This window comes from Microtus oregoni, unplaced genomic scaffold, assembly GCF_018167655.1.
Source record: "Microtus oregoni isolate MIOR12 unplaced genomic scaffold, Mior012 000001F_ref0000356, whole genome shotgun sequence".
Lineage (NCBI taxonomy): Eukaryota > Metazoa > Chordata > Mammalia > Rodentia > Cricetidae > Microtus > Microtus oregoni.
Window position 1 is genome coordinate 58,321,541 of NW_024543060.1, and position 18,831 is coordinate 58,340,371.

Genomic DNA, 18,831 nt, shown 5'->3' on the forward strand with positions numbered 1-18,831 from the left:
TCCTGAGGTCTGGGATTACAGCATCACTCCCACGCCTGACTTGTGGGTGTGTGCTGGAGATGGGATCCACGGCTTTGTGCGTGCTAGGCAAAGCAGTCTAACAGCTGACTGGCTCTATCTTGGTTTCTTTGAGTACATTTCCTAAAGCTTTGCCAATTTGAGAGTAGATTTTCAAGGACAAGAGAGAAATCTACCAAATAAGCTATATGCAGTGATTATTTAATCATTTAGCATTAAAGTTACTAGGAAGGTGAAAAACTGCCCAGTGTAGTTTATTATTATTATTATTATTATTATTATTATTATTATTATTATATTGCTCAAGTCAACTTAAGAATAATATCCGGGAGCTAGTGGGCTGTAGCTCAGCAACTGAACTGAACACTTGCTCAGCATATGCAAGACCCTAGACTGAATTTCTAGCTTTTATTTATTTATTTTTTATTTATTTATTTATTTATTTTTTTGATTTTTCGAGACAGGGTTTCTCCGTAGCTTTTGGTTCCTGTCCTGGAACTAGCTCTTGTAGACCAGGCTGGCCTCGAACTCACAGAGATCCGCCTGCCTCTGCCTCCCGAGTGCTGGGATTAAAGGCTGTGCGCCACCACCGCCCAGCTGAATTTCTAGCTTTTTCCCTTCCGGCAAAAACCTTTACTCTGACCACTGAAAAGTGAGACTACTCACATGTCCTGCACCACGATGTACTGATGAGGGACGAGACCATCAATGCCATTGTGTCTGCCTTCCCACCAGTCCTCAGAGGCGCGGTGATACAGCAGGAGGGATGCACCCTTCTTGAAGGACAGCTCTCTAGCAGACCGCCCGACATAGTCAAACTTGGCGATTGCTTCGATTGGCTCACACTCTACAGAAAAACGACAGAAAATGCAGAGGGACAGGGAAGTCAGGAAGGCAAGTCGCGGTCTCTGAATGGGCAACACAAGGCTTTACAAACAGGCTGAATGGGGCAACCATCAAACGAGAGGCAATAAGAGGCAACAGGAGAGAGAGAGAGAGAGAGAGAGAGAGAGAGAGAGAGACAGAGAGAGAGAGAGAGAGAGAGACGGAGGGAGAGAGAGAGACCTCTAGCTGTCATCTGTTTCAGTTTTCCAGGCAAAGAAAAATTATACACTAGATCTTAACTTCCTCAACTCCTTATTTGAGATACAATGACAGTATAATAAAAAGATTCTGACTTTGCAGGATGATATATAAGCCTCTCCTTGGTTGTAAGATTCTCTGCAGTTGTTCTAACCTTCCTTTGACATTGATGGAGCATCTCTGCAACATGTTAGTTGCATTTACAACAGCAGAAAACACGATTCCAGCAAGCAGGCTTTATTAGTTTTTTTGTTTTTTAAAAAGATACACAAAATCAACATGATAAATGCTATTTAAATAAATTTATTCTCCTCATGAACTCTTTTTTGGGGGGAGATATGAAATCTCAAAATCAACATTAAAGCTCAGGAAAACTTTCTTTCTCTCCATAAAAATTTTAGATTTAATTATACGGTAAATGACCTACTCGAAGTGATAGATCAGATCCAAAAACTGTTTTCTGGGGATCACGAGATATTGGTGGGAGAGACTATGATAAATTTAAAAAGTTAGAGCTCAAAAGGGTGCAGGTTGTACAGTACCATTCACGCAAATGACATAATGGCAGAGATGCAGTCGACTAGTGGCTGCCATGGCTGCGGTAGGTGGTGATGGAGGAAGTGGTTGTGGCTATAAAGGGGAGCACACGTTTCCTGTTAATGTAAGCCTTCTTTATGTTGCCTGTGATTGTGGTCACATAAATCCACACATGTGATAAACGACAGCACTAAGTGAACTCCCACACAGGTGCAATACGAATATGGTCAATGACCTATGTTGACATCAGCTTTCTGGCTGTGGCATTTTATCACAGGTATGCATATAGGATATTACCAGTGAGGGGAAACTGAGAGACGCATATACATATCTCTCTGTGTTCTTTCTTACCACTGCAAACAAATCTGAAGTCTTGGTGGTGGGGGGAACCATTACACTTTGGGCTTAGGACTAGAATACAGCTCTGACTTGTGATTAAATATTAAGAGGAAAAAAGGACAAACCCCACTAATTTAAACCCCTATAAAGGGTGCTTTGTGATCTGTCCTACTTCAGAAATGTCCTCCATACACAGCCTTTCTCCTCCTTTCCCACAGCCCCTCATGCTTGTCCATGCTGTCCAACAGACGGGAGTGGCTGTCTAATGAAATATAATATAAAATAATAATTATATATAATATAAAAGAATAAGTGGAAATGAAATAAGGAGTGTATGCTTATAGAATACAAGCTTACAGGATCATCTGTGTAATGAATGCAAGGAGTGTATGTTTACAGAACATGCTTATAGGAGCATCTGTGTAATGAATGATGCCTCATTTGCTAAAACCTGGGCATGCGTTAGTTTCAAAATATTCTAGAATATGCAGGCAACGTGGTGGAGGAAAGCCTTCCATCTCTCAACAGTCCAGGAAATAGCTTTTTATTTATTGTGATAACGAATCTACTCATTTGAAAGAGCTTATTCATCCCTGTGTTCGCTGTAGCGTCAGTTATACAATTGTGAGAAATCTTGGGATAAAGAAAGCCAGGCTTCTCACTCACTTGACAAATTCAAAATTCTCTGGGACATATAAGGCAGAAGCAAGGACACCAATGAACATCAAAAACCTTCATGTCAAGGGCTTGGGTCAACTACAGCAAATCATCTCAAGATCATGTTTGAGGTGAATATTATATCACAATACTCATAACACTAGGCCTTGCGTGGAAAAAGGTATAAGAGCATTCAGAACAATAATATAAGTCTTTTTAGTAACTAGGTAAAACCTTTATATCAGATGTTCCTGCTTAGGGTTGATTGTGAAATGTTCCCATGGCCCATAGTTTTAATGGTTAGTCCATAGTTGGGTGTCACTGTCTTGGGACACTGTTCTTTCTTTAATGGAAGAAGTTTCTGGATATGGTGCCTGCCTGGCAGATGTTGACAGGGCAGGGCTAGGAAGATAGAGGTAGGTGAAATTGTAGTCAAATTCTCTGCTCCCTGAATACCGGGGTAACCAGATCCCTGTCACTCATGCTACTGCCCTGTCTTCCCCACCACGATGGACCACATCTCCTGAACTATGAGCTAAAACAAACTTCTCCTTCCTCAAGTTGTAGAGAAAACTAAACAGCTTATCACCTCAAGTCACACCTTATTAAACCTACACAAGTGGGAGCACTATTAAATATTTAATAATGGAGAGGAGAGGACTTCCCATTTAAACGGAATGGCCCTTTGTTCCGAATTTCCAGAGAAAGCATCAATCCTGGTTGATCTGGGATGATGAGATACGAAAATCCACACTCCAGTTTTCCCCAGAGGATGGAAACAAATCTGTTCACGGAGTGAAGACACGCTAATTTATTAAAAGTAACTTCACCACACAGGATTTGCCAACTCTTGTGTCAACATACTCTTATATTTATATTTTTAATTAAAAAATGAAAAGCTATCATCGGAGGACGGGATATATAATCTATGCACAGTGTGTCAAGGAGAAAGGAAACGGGATTCAGTATGTCTCTTCTAGGCATGCAGTGCTACGATGTTAATGCTGGTCAAAAGCTACCGAGAATAACTTTGCATACACAAATAATTTCAGAATCACGACTCTGTGATCGTCACATCTTTTTATCATGACTTTTTCACATAACAGGATTATCAGCTTCACTAAATTTACTGAACCGTGGGGCAGGTTGTACAAGAATGACCGCAAGTGTCAGAAGACCATTTTATTGGTGACCCTAGTGTATCAACAAGTAATTTTCAGCAATTTCATTATTTTGACTCCTTGTCCTCTCTTGGGAGCCATTTCACAGTCAAGTGCCAATCAATATGCTATTTACAGTCATCTTAGTCTGGGCATTGCATGGCAATCAATCCCAGGGCACGGGGCACCATGGCGCTTTCATACAGAGTCTTCTGGTCCTTTCGGGTCCTGTGGAGACTTCTCAGAATGCTGCTACTGCTGACATCAATACCAATAACAGCAAGGGTGTAACGTGATTACTTAGTGCTTCTGCAAGGCTCTGCTAACCGGGCAAAGGGGAAGCGGACTCAGCGGAGTGGCTGCCTGGACGGTCTGGTGCTACCGAGTCCAATGTTCATGTTGGAAGTTTAGTGTGATGTATAATGTTGCACCTTCTCTTGGGAACTTCCTTATCCCTAATACGCTTCCTTCTAGATCTGTCATCTATCGCCCTTGCGGAGACGAGCTTTGTTCTGTGATAGCCTATCTTGAAAACAGAACTTGGTCTCTGTAGTGATACCGTGATAGAGAAAAGAAAACACACTGTTTGGTGGTCAAAAAGGCCATTCATTTAGCTACGATTCCAGTTAATTCAGCTACGGAACTCGGAAGGGTGTGGCTGTGGGTAAGAACATGTTCTTTGAAAGCAACGCTTTTCCTTCCTGCAAAAGTGGTGGCCGTGATCAAAATGAGATCCACACTGTTGCGTGTGCAACAAAGACTCTCTCTTGTAGTCAAGGGGCAAAAATTTGACAGGTGGAGTGAAGTGGAACTGGTAGGTGGGGAGAGAGGAGGAGGGGCTTTGCCTAAGCTTTTCCTCCACAATAGAAAGCAAAGGAACATTCAGAGGTCAGCAGGGGAAAAAAAAAAGGAATGAACAGAGAGAGAAACAGATAAACCTAGCAAGGAAAAGAATGGTATCAGAGGTAGGGGCTCAGAAATGTTCAGAAACATCTTAGAAATATGAGCTCTCACTAGAAAGAATGACCTTTAAGCCCAGAAAATGCCATTTCATCCCACTTTCAAAAGGAGCAAAGGTTTATGGCCCACTCCATGAGACAGACTTGGGTCTGACACTGCTCCAGTGGCCAAGGAGCCTGAAACTGGACAAGGGAAATGAACCTAAGGGCTAACCAAACACTACTGCTCTCCTGAAGGAATGGAGGAGTAAAATTGCTCATAATGGCATTCTGCTGCACCCACAGATCAGGGCCGTGCTCGGCCATTCTCAGAGAAGCTTCCTCCTGCAGGGGATGAGAACAGAAACAGAGACCCAGAGATACTGCCAGACGATATCTGAGAAACCTTGGGGCACTCGTCCCTAAATGTGACGTCTCCATCAAATCCCTCTCCTCGGCACTTGTAAAGCCTTCAGAAGCAGAAGTGGAAAGGGTGTAAGAGCCAGGGGAGACGGAGGGCACTAGGAAACCAGCGTCGTCTGGACACAACAGGACTGACACACACAAGAACTCACAGAGACTGTGGCAGCACGCACAGGTCCAGGTCAGATGAGAGGGGGAAGTGGGCACAAGCCCCATTCCTCACCCAGAACCTATCTCCAATTGACAATTACAAGGGAAGAATTAGTTTTCCCCAAGAGTCTCACTGGGCATACAAACCACACTTAAGGGCAGGATTCATGCCTTGCAGTAGATAGCGAACACAAAATAAAACTCAGTGGGATTTTTGGAGGTTCCTTTTGTTTCCTATTGCTTTGTTTGGGCATTTTCACCTTGCTGGGTTTTTTGTTTATATGCTATGGTTTCCAATTTTATGTTTTTATGGGTTTTGTGTATGTGTTTCTCATGCTTTGACTTTTTTTTGTTTTATTTTGTCTTCTAATGAGACACACAAAGGCATAGAGTGGGAAGCTGAGGATGGGGGAGGACAGCGGGGAGGGGAAACCATGATCAGATACACTGTATGAAAAAAATTCATTTTCAATAAAAAGGACCACAATGAAAAAATTTTTTCTTTCTCAGCAGATAATCAATGCCGCACTAAAGGCCCTAGTTACTCTCCTGCTAAAACTCCAGCTTTTACAGTTACAGTCCTAAGCCATCAGTCAGGAGGGAGAATCAAAGGCCAGAACGAGATCTAGGGACACGACTGGACATGTGAGCCATCACGTGTAGATCTCTGTTGGTCTTCAAGGAAGTCAAACCTGGGATCTGTTTGACATGGCAGCCTGGGTGTCCTCCCGCCCTACCAGAAGAGCTGTCCTCTTCATGTCCTAACGAACTTTAGGGTGACATCCTGGAACCCCACTGTCTTGCAACTCTTTCTGCAGGCCATTACCATCTCCCTCAGTGTACACCTCTGCCCCACCGTCTTCAGGGAAGAACCGTCTCAAGGCTTTGGTACACACCATCTCTGAGACTCCCAAGTGTATTGTGGTCCTTAGGCTGGTTTGGAAACTCATAACACCTGGGATGTGAAAACCTTCAAGCTAAAAATAGACGTCATATTATAGGCTGCTGTGCCTCTGGGAGGAATAGATGAAGGATTCATCGGAGGAGGCTATCTTCATGAGGTTCTAAGACACACATCAAAAATCTACATGCACGCTAGAAAACAAGACCTAATAAGTGAGCGCTAACGGAAGGTTCGGAAAATGTGTCAGAATTATCAGACATATAACGTGAAATAGTGGAAAAACTGATATTTAGGACTAAAGATCCAGGAGCTTAAACAGAAAAAAAAAAAAAAACACACACACACACACACACACACACAAAACAAAACCCCCAATGACCAAGCAGCAGATGTGGTAAGTACACCAGGTGGACGGCAAAGGAATAAAGACAGAGGTAAGAGTTCAGTGGGTGAAAGGAGAATTGCAAGCTAGAGAGGCTCTCGGAAATCTCACGTTATGTATTCAAGGACACGGTGGTAATGCCGACAATCCCAGCTCTCCAAGGCAGACTGGGAGGAGTTTGTTTATAGTAGGTCTCTATCATACAGCAACACTTCGTTTCATTTCATTTTGCTTTGAGTTAGAGTTTCTCTGTGTAGTCCTAGCTGTCCTGGAACTCGCTCTGTAGACCAGGCTGGCCTTGAACTCACAGAGATCCATCTACCCCTGCCTGTCGAGTTCTGTGATTAATAATGGCTTGCACCATCACTGCCTGGCAAGACCCTGTCTCAACAACAAAAACAACAACAACAACAACAAAACAACAAGAAAAACCCCCAAAGACTGGTGGTTGAATATTTTTTTTTCACAGGAAGAAAAGTCATGGGCCCAACCTTAGCACCATAGAGAAAGTGTTAAAAATTAGGGCTAAGCACTCAACTGTAAAAGTCAGAAAAAGAAATGGTCTCTTAAAATAACATATCAGAGTTAATTTGGAGATACCAAACAATTGGAAATATGCTCGTGGGCTGAGCTATAAAGAGTGTAGAACAGCAGTTCTCTCTGTGTCAACATCTGTAAAACAAGGGCAGCTGTGGCTCGCCTCTCTGCAGGGTTTTACATATTAAACCCTTTTTAAGGGTTTGAAAAACAGAGCCTAAAATTTAAGTAGAATGGGAAAGGATCAAGAGCAGTAAAAAGGACAAAACCTGAGATCTTGCTCTGCTTTCTGTTCCGGTTAATTAAAAGGTCTCACGTGAAGACAGTGGTCGAGGTAGGCCAGTGGGAAGGACAGAACACAGGAGGAGCCTTCACACATAGAAGGCACCTGGTTTATAATGCCGTGAAAGGCCAGCTGGCATGGGGACAGGTGTGACAGCTATGTCTCTACGGGCAGGAAAAGTAAATGACCCCTACCTCATAGCATAACCTCCATAAGAATAAGCACTATATGAAAAACCAATTTTTGAAGGAATTCAAAAAGAATACAAGACCATAGCGGACGTAGCATATGGCTAACACCATTATCACCAAGGATGGGAAAATCAAAACCACAGTGAGTTACTCCTGATGCTGTGAGGAGGGCTCCCTGCTAAAGACAACAATGTCAAGGGCTGGAGGCAGGTGAACCCTCTGCATTCATCCTGTTGGTGGGTCTACACAAATGGTACGGATGCTATGGAACATGGAATGGGGAGCAGGTCCTTAAAAATTAGAGTGATTATACAACCTAGAATTCAGATACTCATCCAAAAGAACCGAAACTAGAATCTCAAAGAGGTCCCTGCAGTACTCGTCACCAGAGGGAAGACGTGGAGACAGTTCCCAGAAGAAGACGGATGGATAGAGTGTGAAATGGACGCGCAGAGGATGCTGGGCAGGCTTTCTGAAGAAGAAAGTACTCCAACATGTGGCAACGCAGGTGGACCTGAAGTGAGCAATAAGCTAGTCTACTGCATGGCTCCACTTATACTAAGAGCCTAAAAGGGTCACATTCATAGAGTCAAAGGGTATGGAGGTTGCTGAGGGCTGGGGAGAGGTGACACAGGGAGTCACCCTTCAGTAGGAACACAGTTTCCGTCAGGCAAGGTGGACATGCCCTAGAGATCTGGTGTGCAGTGCCAGTCTATGGTCACAAGAACACTATGGTGTATTTAAACTCCATGAGGAGGGAGTCTGTTACTATGAAAGGCAAGGACTGTCTTCATTCGCTCAGGGGTTAGAAGGATTTCTTAACGTTGACCCAGCATGAAAAACAAAACACAGAAAACCGATAAAACCCTCCTGCCTTCAAACAAGCACACAAAAAGATACACTTCGGAGCAGAGAAGACATGTGGAAGGCACAGAACCAGTTCTGATATACAACACGAGCAAAAAAAGAATACCAAGCTGAATCGCACCAAATCAACTAAGAGAAGCCTGGAAACTCTCCTGTTCCGACAAAAAACAAAAGCAACCCACAGTAGCCCCAGCGGGGGACTTACCGTCTTCACTGGTGTGGGGCTCGGTGCCGGCGTCCTGGTCCACTTCCTCCAGTGTACCATGCTCACTGTATGGGCTGTCGCTGTTGGGTAAAAATGCATATGAAACCAGAGTGAGTAATTAAGTAAATGAGTAACTAAGACAGCAAGGAAAACACGACTCCTAGTGCAGAAACACGCCTGGATAATCCGACCACAGAATGCCAGAGCCTCCATTAATTACCACCTGGCTCTGTGGGTGCGCATGTGGACACGTAGGTGTATGACAGGTATCGTAAGTCAGCATCGACGTTGGGGAGCTCTAGAATAACCTAAGCGACCGGACTTGGGGCGAGCCTGTGAGGGACTCTCTGGTTAGGTGAGGACAGGTGGGAAGACCCACCCTAAGAGTGGGGTCCTGGATGGCAGAAAAGGAGGATGGTAGTCCCTTTAAGGCTTCCTGAGTGCTGATGTGTTCTGAGCAGCTGGCTCACACCTCTGCTGCCATGATGGACTACACCCCAGAACTGTGCCTCTGCTGCTGTGATCGATGGACTGTACCCCGGAACTGTCCTCTGCTGCTGTGATGGACTGTACCCCGGAACTGTCCTCTGCTGCTGTGATCGATGGACTGTACCCCGGAACTGTCCTCTGCTGCCGTGATGGACTGTACCCCGGAACTGTCCTCTGCTGCTGTGATCGATGGACTGTACCCCGTAACTGTCCTCTGCTGCCGTGATGGACTTTACCTCGGAACTGAGCCTCTGCTGTTGTGATCGATGGACTACACCCCGGAACTGAGCCTCTGCTGCCGTGATAGACTGTACCCCGGAAATAGCCTCTGCTGCCGTGATGGACTGTACCCCAGAACTGTCCTCTGCTGCTGTGATGGACTGTACCCCGGAACTGTGCCTCTGATGCCGTGATGGACTGTACCCCAGAACTGTTCTCTGCTGCTGTGATGGACTGTACCCCAGAACTGTTCTCTGCTGCCGTGATGGACTGTACCCCGGAACAGTCCTCTGCTGCTGTGATGGACTGTACCCCGGAACTGTCCTCTGCTGCCGTGATGGACTGTACCCCGGAACTGTCCTCTGCTGCCGTGATGGACTGTACCCTGGAACTGAGCCTCTGCTGCCACGATCAACACCCCAGAATTGTGAGGCAGAACAAACCCTTTTACCCTCAAGTTGCTTTTGTCTGTGTTTTACCACAGCAACAGGATAAGGAACTAAAACTTTTTTGTACGTATACATATGTGTATGCATATATGTATGTACATGTGGGTTTGCATGTATTTGTGTGCATGTATGTGTGTGAGTATACATGTGTGTATGTGTGCAAGTACAGATGCATGCATATGTATATACATGCATGTGTGTATATATGTGTGTGTGCACATGTGTATTTGTGCATGTGTAGGTGCATGTATGTGTGTGTGTGTAGGATATATGTGTGTATGTGTATTGTATCTTTTACAATACTATTATGACAGAAGTTTACGTACAGAAAACCAAAAGTATTACAAATAATTTCTACTTAAATAAATACAGATTAGCTGATTTCAGGCAGAATATGTTTGCTTATTGCTCAACAGACTGGGAAGTTTTTGCAAGTTCATCATTTTACCTACATATAAATTGAGAGTCCTTCGGCATCTGTGAGGTGATTGTCGCATCTTTTCTGTTACCAGTTCACATGCAACTATTTCATTTCTGCATGAGAAGCACGACGTTTGCTATCCTGCTTTGCAACTTTAACATCGCTACCACTATTTGCCTTCCGGTGTTTGCTAATCAAAGGTACTGGCCACGAATACCAGCCCAGTGTTACTCTAAAACTTCCTTTAAGAACTGGGGACAGGGGAAACTGCTGTATTCCTGATTTTGTGTTTAGAAAGAGTGGCGCTGGACTGGGGAAGATGGTCTAGTGGGTAAAAGTGCTTGCCGCCTAAGCATGAGGACCTGGGTTTGAATCCCCAGCACCCACCAAGGCCGTGTGTTCCTGCAGCCCAGTGCCAGGAGGCCAGATGGGGCTGACCACCATCCTAGCTCCAGGTCAGAGAGACCTGTTTCAGGAGTGAGGTGGAGCGTGATAGAGTAAGACACCTGAGGTCCTTCTCACACACTAGTATAACACACACACAGGTTCCCATGGAAACAATGTGTAAGACACACCTGTATAACATGCACACAGGCTCCCATGGAAACACTGTGTAACACACACCTGTATAACATGCACACAGGTTCCCATGGAAACACTGTAAACAGAACATTCTCTAGTCCATGCTACTGGCTACAAGGCCATTTCAAAGGCCTTTTTGGCAAAAGCAGCAGCAACCACGCTCTGGATCCAGTCTGCACACACTGGGTATCCACACACCTTGTCTTTTTGACACAACAGAAAAGGTGGCAGCAGATCGTACTTACAACAGCCCTACACCTGGGGGAGTGCCGAGCATAGCTCCCACACTGGCCTCAAAGTAAATAAGACTGAAAATGAAGCTATGTGTCTCGGCATGATTGGATTCGTTCTCTTACTTTCCCAGAGGAAGACTTTAGTTGGCACCTGTCATACACATGCCCGTCAATATTGCTGAATTGAATTCCATGGATAACATTGCCACTACGGCACAGAAAAATGCTTGGCTCCTAATTATGAAAGTAGTACTTCTGGAAATAGCAACACCCAATTTTCTTTTTTTCCTTTTTTTTTTTTTTTTGACAGGGTTTCTCTGTAGTTTTTGGAGCCTGTCCTGGAACTAGCTCTTGTAGACCAGGCTGGCCTCAATCTCACAGAGATCTACTTGCCTCTGCCTCCCAAGTGCTGGGATCAAAGGTGTGTGCCACCACCGCCCGGCTTTAATATTTTTAACACCCAGTTTTCTTAACCACCACACTGTATATGACTTAGGTGGGGGGGGGGAAGAAGCATTTTCTGTTATTTTCTTATCTCTTAGGTACTTGTTCCACATCTCCGCAGTCTGGGTAAGGGAATGGGACTCAGGGGTCTCTTGAGAAGGGTGCAGAATAAAGAATGTAGGTGTGTCTCCTTCAGAGCTACCCTGGGAAGACTCGCGTGTTTTGGAACCAGATGCATCGCTGTTATGATTCCACTGAGTCCTCCAAAATTCATGCATTGGAATTGGAACCCCCAATTTCCACGTGGATATTCTCAAGTGGGTCCAAGTGGGGAAATTCAAGGGCGCTGAGGTCATGGAGGGGTCACAGAGTTCTGAGCATGCTCTGTTCTCGTCCTCATCATTTGATACTGTCTACCTTGTTAGAGAACAGGAAGGTCTCCCTATGAGACCTCCTAGCCTCTGTAACTGTGAGAAGTTCCTTCTTTCTAAATGACGCAGCCTGTGGTACTCTATCACAGTAACGTAGAATAGACCAAGATCCCTGGGCTGTTCCCAGTTACTATTAAATACTATCAATACTAAATATTAACCTTTGGGTGTACTCCTTGACCTCTTATTTTGAAGAGTATTCATGGTAAATAAACCACTGATAAACAAGTGCCCAGACTAGCCGGCATAGCAGAGGGCCTGAAGGCTGGAGCCTTCTTTTGTTATTGATGATTTATAGAAAAATGACTGAAACACACATATCAATAATCAAATACCGAGCACAGACATTTTAAGATTTCCGCCCTTTAGAGTTACTCAACTGACTCCACTCTTACTCATGTACTTGGTTGGGAAGTGACACCATGTTAAAATTTTTTAGTCTCAAAACATATTACTATATACTTGTTCATAATGACCCATACTACTATAAGACTTACTTGTAAAAGTGAAAATGAAAATCAATAAGAATAAAAATGTATTTGATTGATGGAGCTCCTACGAAAAGAGAGTATCAAGGTATTTGTCCTGTAATCAACCTATCTGATTAGGCTGGGGACACAGATTAGGCCATGCACACACAAGGTGTCTGATCCCTGGCACTGAGAAACCAAAACCCAGACCCAAATAAAACCCAAGAATGGAAGTGAAGTCTGTTAATTCAGTCAGTCATCATTTCTTGATTTAGTATAGTACTAAAAATTAATCTCTCCCTGTCTCTCTGTCTCTGTCTCTCTGGCATCAACATTCCTAGGCTTTGTTTCTGTGTCTCTGCCTGTCTGTCTGTCTCTCTGTCTCTGCCTGTCTCTCTGTCTCTATCTCTCTGGCATCAACATTCCTAGGCTTTGTCTCTGTGTCTCTCGCTTAGGTTTCTCTATGCTGCCCTGCCTGTCCTGGAACTCTCTATGTAGACCAGGCTGGCCAGTGCTCTGCTAAGCACACCCTTATATAAACAAACTCTTAAAAAAAAAAGCCCTTATTCTTTACAGAGGGCCAAATAGGTCAAAATTATCTACAAAAGTCTGACAGTATGCTTCCATAATAAAGCCCCCATTGCCATGGATTTCACTGTTCTAACTTAAATGCTATTGTTGCTGTTTATTCTTTAAAAAAATTTAGAAGCATTGATAGCTTATGGGCAATTCATTTTATATTTTGTGTATGTGTGTGTATATATGGTGTATGCATGTTTATGCTGGTGTAGTGGCTCATGCGTGTGCACGTAGAAAGAAGCTAGAGCCGTGTGTGTGTGTGTGTGTGTGTGTGTGTGTGGTGTATGCTGGTGTAGCGGCTCATGTGTGCACATGTAGTGTATGCATGTGTATGCTAGTGTAGTGGCTCATGTGTGTGTGCAGAGAAGCTAGAGCCTGTGACCAATGTCTTCCTCTACTGTTTCCTCCCTTATATTTTGAAACAGGGTCTCTTACTGAACCTGGAGTTCGCTGTCTAGAGAAGCTGGAGAGCCAGTGAGCTCCCGGCACCCTCTGCTTTTGCGCCTCACTGCTGGGGTTACAGACACAATGCTGTACCTAACTTTAACGTAGGTGCTGGGGATCTGAACTCAGGTTGTGATTCAGCAGCAAGGCCATTAAACCCCTTTTTATCATCCAGTCGGTAGCGATGTGTCCCTGAGAGGGAGGACTCTGTTCGTGCACCCACCAGTAGTCGCCTCCAGCCATACACTTCTCATACACGGGGCCATCCAGCTCTTTAGCATCTGGGAAGATGGTCTCATGATGGATGATGATGGTCTTCACGATTTCGTTCACGTGTGCCTGGCAGGATACTTGGTCCTGTATTTCTGGAACAGGCATCAGTGTTGGGCCGAAGCAGATGGCCAGATTGTAAGGGTCCATCATGTTCTCATCGCTGTACTGGGAAAGGCTGCAGACGGAAGCAAGAAGAACTTGTCAAAGGGGAGCTGGGGAAAGAGAGTGCTTAATAGGATACTTTGTATTTTGAATTTATTTTACTAAAAAAAGTGTGTTATGCATTTGTATGTATGTGTGTGCATTTGCATGTGCGTGTGTGTTTGTGTGTGTGCACACATAACTGCGCAGGTGGCCTGGGAGGGCCTAAGGGCATGCCAGGTCCCCTGGAGCTGGAGTTACAGCTGGTTGTGTTGACTCACCAGATGTGGGTGCTGGGATCTGAACTCACATCCTATGGAAGAGTAGGGCATAGTCTTCATGACCGAGCTGTCCCTCCAGCACCCTTACCTCATATTTTGAAAACATGGATTAAGCAATTTATTTTTTTTAAGTCATTAGAGGAAAAATGATACCCATCCCACTTAATTGAACCCCAAACAGAGTAAGATGACTACGACCCACTAGGTAGGAAATGAGGGGAGCAGACATCCTCTTTGTGTGAGGGAGAGGTGCTTTTCCTAAAGTCCTGAGTCTAAAACATCAGCTGTAACAGAGATAAGGGCCAAGAAGAGCGTTTCACCCGTAAATGTTAAGGTGGAGGTTCACAAATGCAGCTTTAGTGGCTCTGCGCTGTGCCGTCCAATTTCCATAAAGCCATACGGTCATGGTGTCTTTACATCTGCCTCACCTCTCAGAGGTATCTTAGTTTTCAACTCCCCCCCACTTAGAAATCTTGTAAAAAAAATTTTTAAAAACTAGAATAAAAGCACAACCATCTTTTTTTTAAAAAATTTTTCGAGGAGGTAAGGAACACTGTGAGTTGATAACCTTCTCTGTGTGTCTGTGTCCCTTTATGCCACAAAAGATGCTGAAAGGAACAAGACAAAGGGCAAATCTTTAACTCTCTTATTGTCCCATCTAAGATAGGGAAGCTCTGGGGACATTGCTGGGTGTCTGAGACTAATGTCTAAACTCAGTATTACAGATATTTATGATATTTTTAATGAAATATTACAGCTATTTCACAAGCGACTCCCAGCCAGCCAGCTCTTTAATGTCTGGCCTCTAACACACAGGGAATTTGCAATTCTTTGGAGAGTTTAGAGGCATTATCTCTCAGTGTATAGAATGTCACCCACAAAAGGAACTATAAAATGCGGGTGAGCAGATGACAAGTGGAAGGAAAAAGGAGACTCAGCTGCCTTTGTGAGATGGTGACAGACACAAAGAATCTAAGACACCATCCGACGTGACACTTCAGCCTTTAGTGGAGAGAAGATAGTGGAGAGAGAGAAAAACGCAAAGAATGATCCCCGTGGCTACCATATGCCCTCCCTTCTGCCATTTCTCAAATATACAATAAAAAAAACCCCTTCACATTGCCACCAGGCAACTGAGTGACAGATCATCTTGAAACACAGGGTCGGGGGAAGAAGCAAGATTCAGAATAAAAACTGTCGAATTTTCAAAATTCACACCTGAGCTCAGTGGGAAGCGTCAGGCTTAATTTTTCTAGGTCTTTGTTTTAGTCCGGGCTTGAAGAATATAAACTTGAGTTAAAAACCTGTGATTTCCAAGTTTTGATTTTACAGAAAAAAAGAACAGTTGATCCCTGGGCTGAGGTGGGGGCCCTCATCTGTCCTTAGGGGCAAGTGCTGGCATCTGTGGGCAGAACCAACAAATAGTGCCAGCTGCCTGACTCAGGAGATATTTGCCATTCAATTCTTCACCAAGAGTTGCATTCAGGCCTCTAGAACTTTCTTGGTTCGAACACTGCTTTCCTAGGTCATTGTGGGTCATTAGTTTCATTCTGGAGTGTCAGAAAAACTCACAGAACTGCACTGCTGGCCTCCTGGGGGTACACATCAGTCGAGGGAGGGGAAGCGTGTATTTTCAAGGCAATCCTGGGCTCTGACAGCTGCTTGGGTGACCAAGCTTAGTCAAGGGTAGCCACGGGCAGCATCTGTTACGGTAGGCACAGTTCATATCCATTTTCAGGTAGCACTTCTCTCCATATGGCTTCCTACCATCCTTTGGGAATGTTTTCGGTACCCTAGGGTGAGCGGCAGAGCTTCGCTCCGCTCCCCCTGTATGTAATTCCCTAGTGTATACTCCGTGGCTCTTGTGGCCAATCGGAGTGGGCTTGATTTTCGAACTAGCTAGCAGGGTTGTCATGAGTCTCTGTGGCTTCTGTGAGCGCGAAACGCCATTGAATCACAGGTGAAAAAAAAAATCCTGATTTGAAGAAGGGAGACCCCGTACTAAGCTGAGAACACATCGCCCTCTGTTCACTTAGCAGTTGACTCTGGAATAAACTCTCTGCCCTTCTAGCTGCTTAACTGCAACCTGGCAAAGCGAAACGACGTTTAGATGGCTTTGAGGGAGGCAGGCCTGCAGTGGAACCCGCTCAGCAAGCAACAGCACTGAAAACCAAGCTGCCCGATCAAGAGTCGAGTTTTGAAAACAATGTGGTGCTCTCTTTAGATTCCCGTTTCAACACAGTAGCGACTGCAAGACAAATATTTTCTTCTTGACAAGGACTCAATAGAGCGAATGTGTGAAAATTCTGCCTTTGGATTGATGTCTAAGCCATCTATAATCCCCCTCTATCCTGGCTACATTAATTCTTTTTTTTTTTTTTGGCTAGGAGAAGGTTGTTCACATCATTTTGACAAAAACATTAATGACATGGGCTCTGCATGGAAGTTAGAAAAAAACACATATTTCACTGGAAAGTGTTATTTATAGCAGTGTTCTGGATATTTTGCATTTATGGGCAGCCATGGTTTCTCCAGACTTTTCATGTATCATAAAAAGGCCTTGATCTCCGGAGATAAAAAAATGTGCCCTCGGCTTACATTCAATCACGCCCCCTTTGATTCTGCTGATGGATGGAACTCCATGCACGCTGCATAGCACTCAAGAACACAGAACACAGGCGGAATGCAGGCGGGCGTGTTGACAGGACGTGGGGTACTTACTGATTGAGGAAGGCAAACAGATATCTCATCACAATAAGGACCGACCTGGGCAAGGTCAGGAGCAGTTTGCGGATGTGAAGCGCTCTCTCATAGAGATTATCTATTCCTGCAGGACAGAAGGGGACAAGGTCAGAGGCCCTCCGGGTCACATTTAGAGCAGATCATTGCAGTGCCCCTTTCAGGGACACACCCAGACAGCAGCAGTACCACCTTGACCATCTCAGGAAGCAGTCACTTGTGTGCCATCTTGGGGGGTGGTGCTTTCTCTGACCCACCAGCATCTGCTGTTTTCCCTGAATTTGCTGCCCTTACCCACCTTCCTCTCTCTTTCTCTATCCAGTTTTTGAGAGAGGGTCTCATGTACCCCTGATGACCTCAAACTCAAAACCCTTTGGTCTTCGCTTCACAAGGGTCGGGGTAGCAGGTGTGTACCGCACTGGTTTGCTGTACGTGATTGCCACAGTCTTGGCCTTGAGTTCTTTATACATTCAGAAGCAGCTTCTCTCCCTGTGTAAGTGCTATATTTTGCTGCTCATATGGTCCCAATGCCTTGTTGCTGTTTGTGAACTAAGCCAGCTTTCTAGATATAGCAACATTAATGCCTATCTGTCTGTCTATCTACATACCTATCTATCCATCCATATATATTAGCATATATTAATATATCAACATATATAGATACATACACAGAAACATACACATACCAATGTATGTCTCTATCCATCTATCAATATATATCAACACATATCTATATATTAATACATATAGATCCATATATAGATATACACACACAAACACATACATATATTAATGTATTATCTATCCATCTAGATACACCAACATATATATCTATATGTCAATACATACATATATATCTATATATAGATATAGATACATAGCAATGTATCTATCTATCTCAATGTTTTGAAATAGTTTTGAAGCTTTCCTGTGATTTTTGTATTATGGTTGCTCCTTGACTGTTCTGGAGGTACCGATAAATCAGACCCTGTCCTGAGCTGCTGACACCACACGCTTCGCTCTGTCTCTGGTGGGCCCATCGCCGATGATCTCACTGCTCACGTCCCCGTAGGTTTCACCACGTCTCACTCCGATGACTGTGGCGCTCTCCTACCTAGTTTCTCTTTCAAATTAACTTGTGTGCTCAACCTTGACTTGGGGTCACATGGGGAGGGGTTCAGAATCACTGGGATTCGTTCACGCAGCCAAGGATGGAAACCATGGCTCTGATTACTCATACTGAGCTCATTGTCCCGGAATTCTGCGTGCTGACTCAAGCTGCTTTCTATCTGCTATGGAAGTGGGCATTTTGTTTTACCCTCCATGCAGCTGAAAAGGTATGAAGAATATATGAATATTTTTTGCTCAACCACAGAGCACATAACTTAGCAGGGTGAGTAGGGACAGACACTTCGGCTCTACACTGAGGATGCCCAGCTGGAACGAAGCCTGCTCATCTCCTAGGAAACAGGAGTTCAGAAACCATCTACCGGAATGTGACAGTATCATCATATGGTTAACATTCCTATAACACTTTCATTCTTTTAACCGCAATCAGTAACTAATAGTATGAGTGTAGTTATCATGAATTGGATATGGATAGTTCACTTTCTTATGTGTAATGTATTTTGAAATTGGAAAAAAATCCACCATGAATTGGGGTGGGGAGGCAACATCTACTGAATACAAATACATATTCATTGCCCAAGCCGTGGTCTTGACTATTTCTTCTGGAAGAAAAAAAAGTATAACCTACTTATTATTTTTAGGTTTTAAGCAGGTATATAAATTCAGGCCACAAGAATGAAATAATTAAGTTGTCAGTGTTGCCACTCAGTGTAGTCCCAGTGAGATCAAAACAGAAGCCAAGAATAGCAGTTTACCTCCTACAACAACCTGGGGTGGAACCTGGGAACTAGGGGAAGGAGATGGAAGACGAATACTTGAAGTGATGTGGTCTGT

At 44.2% G+C, this 18,831-nt stretch overlaps 1 protein-coding gene across 2 annotated transcripts in view; it reads right to left on the reverse strand.

The window, feature by feature from the left end:
• Srgap1 (SLIT-ROBO Rho GTPase activating protein 1) overlaps positions 1 to 18,831 on the reverse strand; it is a 283,329-nt gene that overhangs the window by 13,861 nt on the left and 250,637 nt on the right. For both annotated transcript variants that reach the window (XM_041665937.1, XM_041665936.1), the window contains exons 16-19: positions 16,852 to 16,957; positions 13,659 to 13,883; positions 8,675 to 8,754; positions 685 to 865 (exon numbers count right to left, since the gene is read on the reverse strand). In XM_041665937.1, the coding sequence (XP_041521871.1) occupies positions 685 to 865; positions 8,675 to 8,754; positions 13,659 to 13,883; positions 16,852 to 16,957 (592 nt within the window). The remainder of the gene's footprint in view (positions 1 to 684; positions 866 to 8,674; positions 8,755 to 13,658; positions 13,884 to 16,851; positions 16,958 to 18,831) is intronic.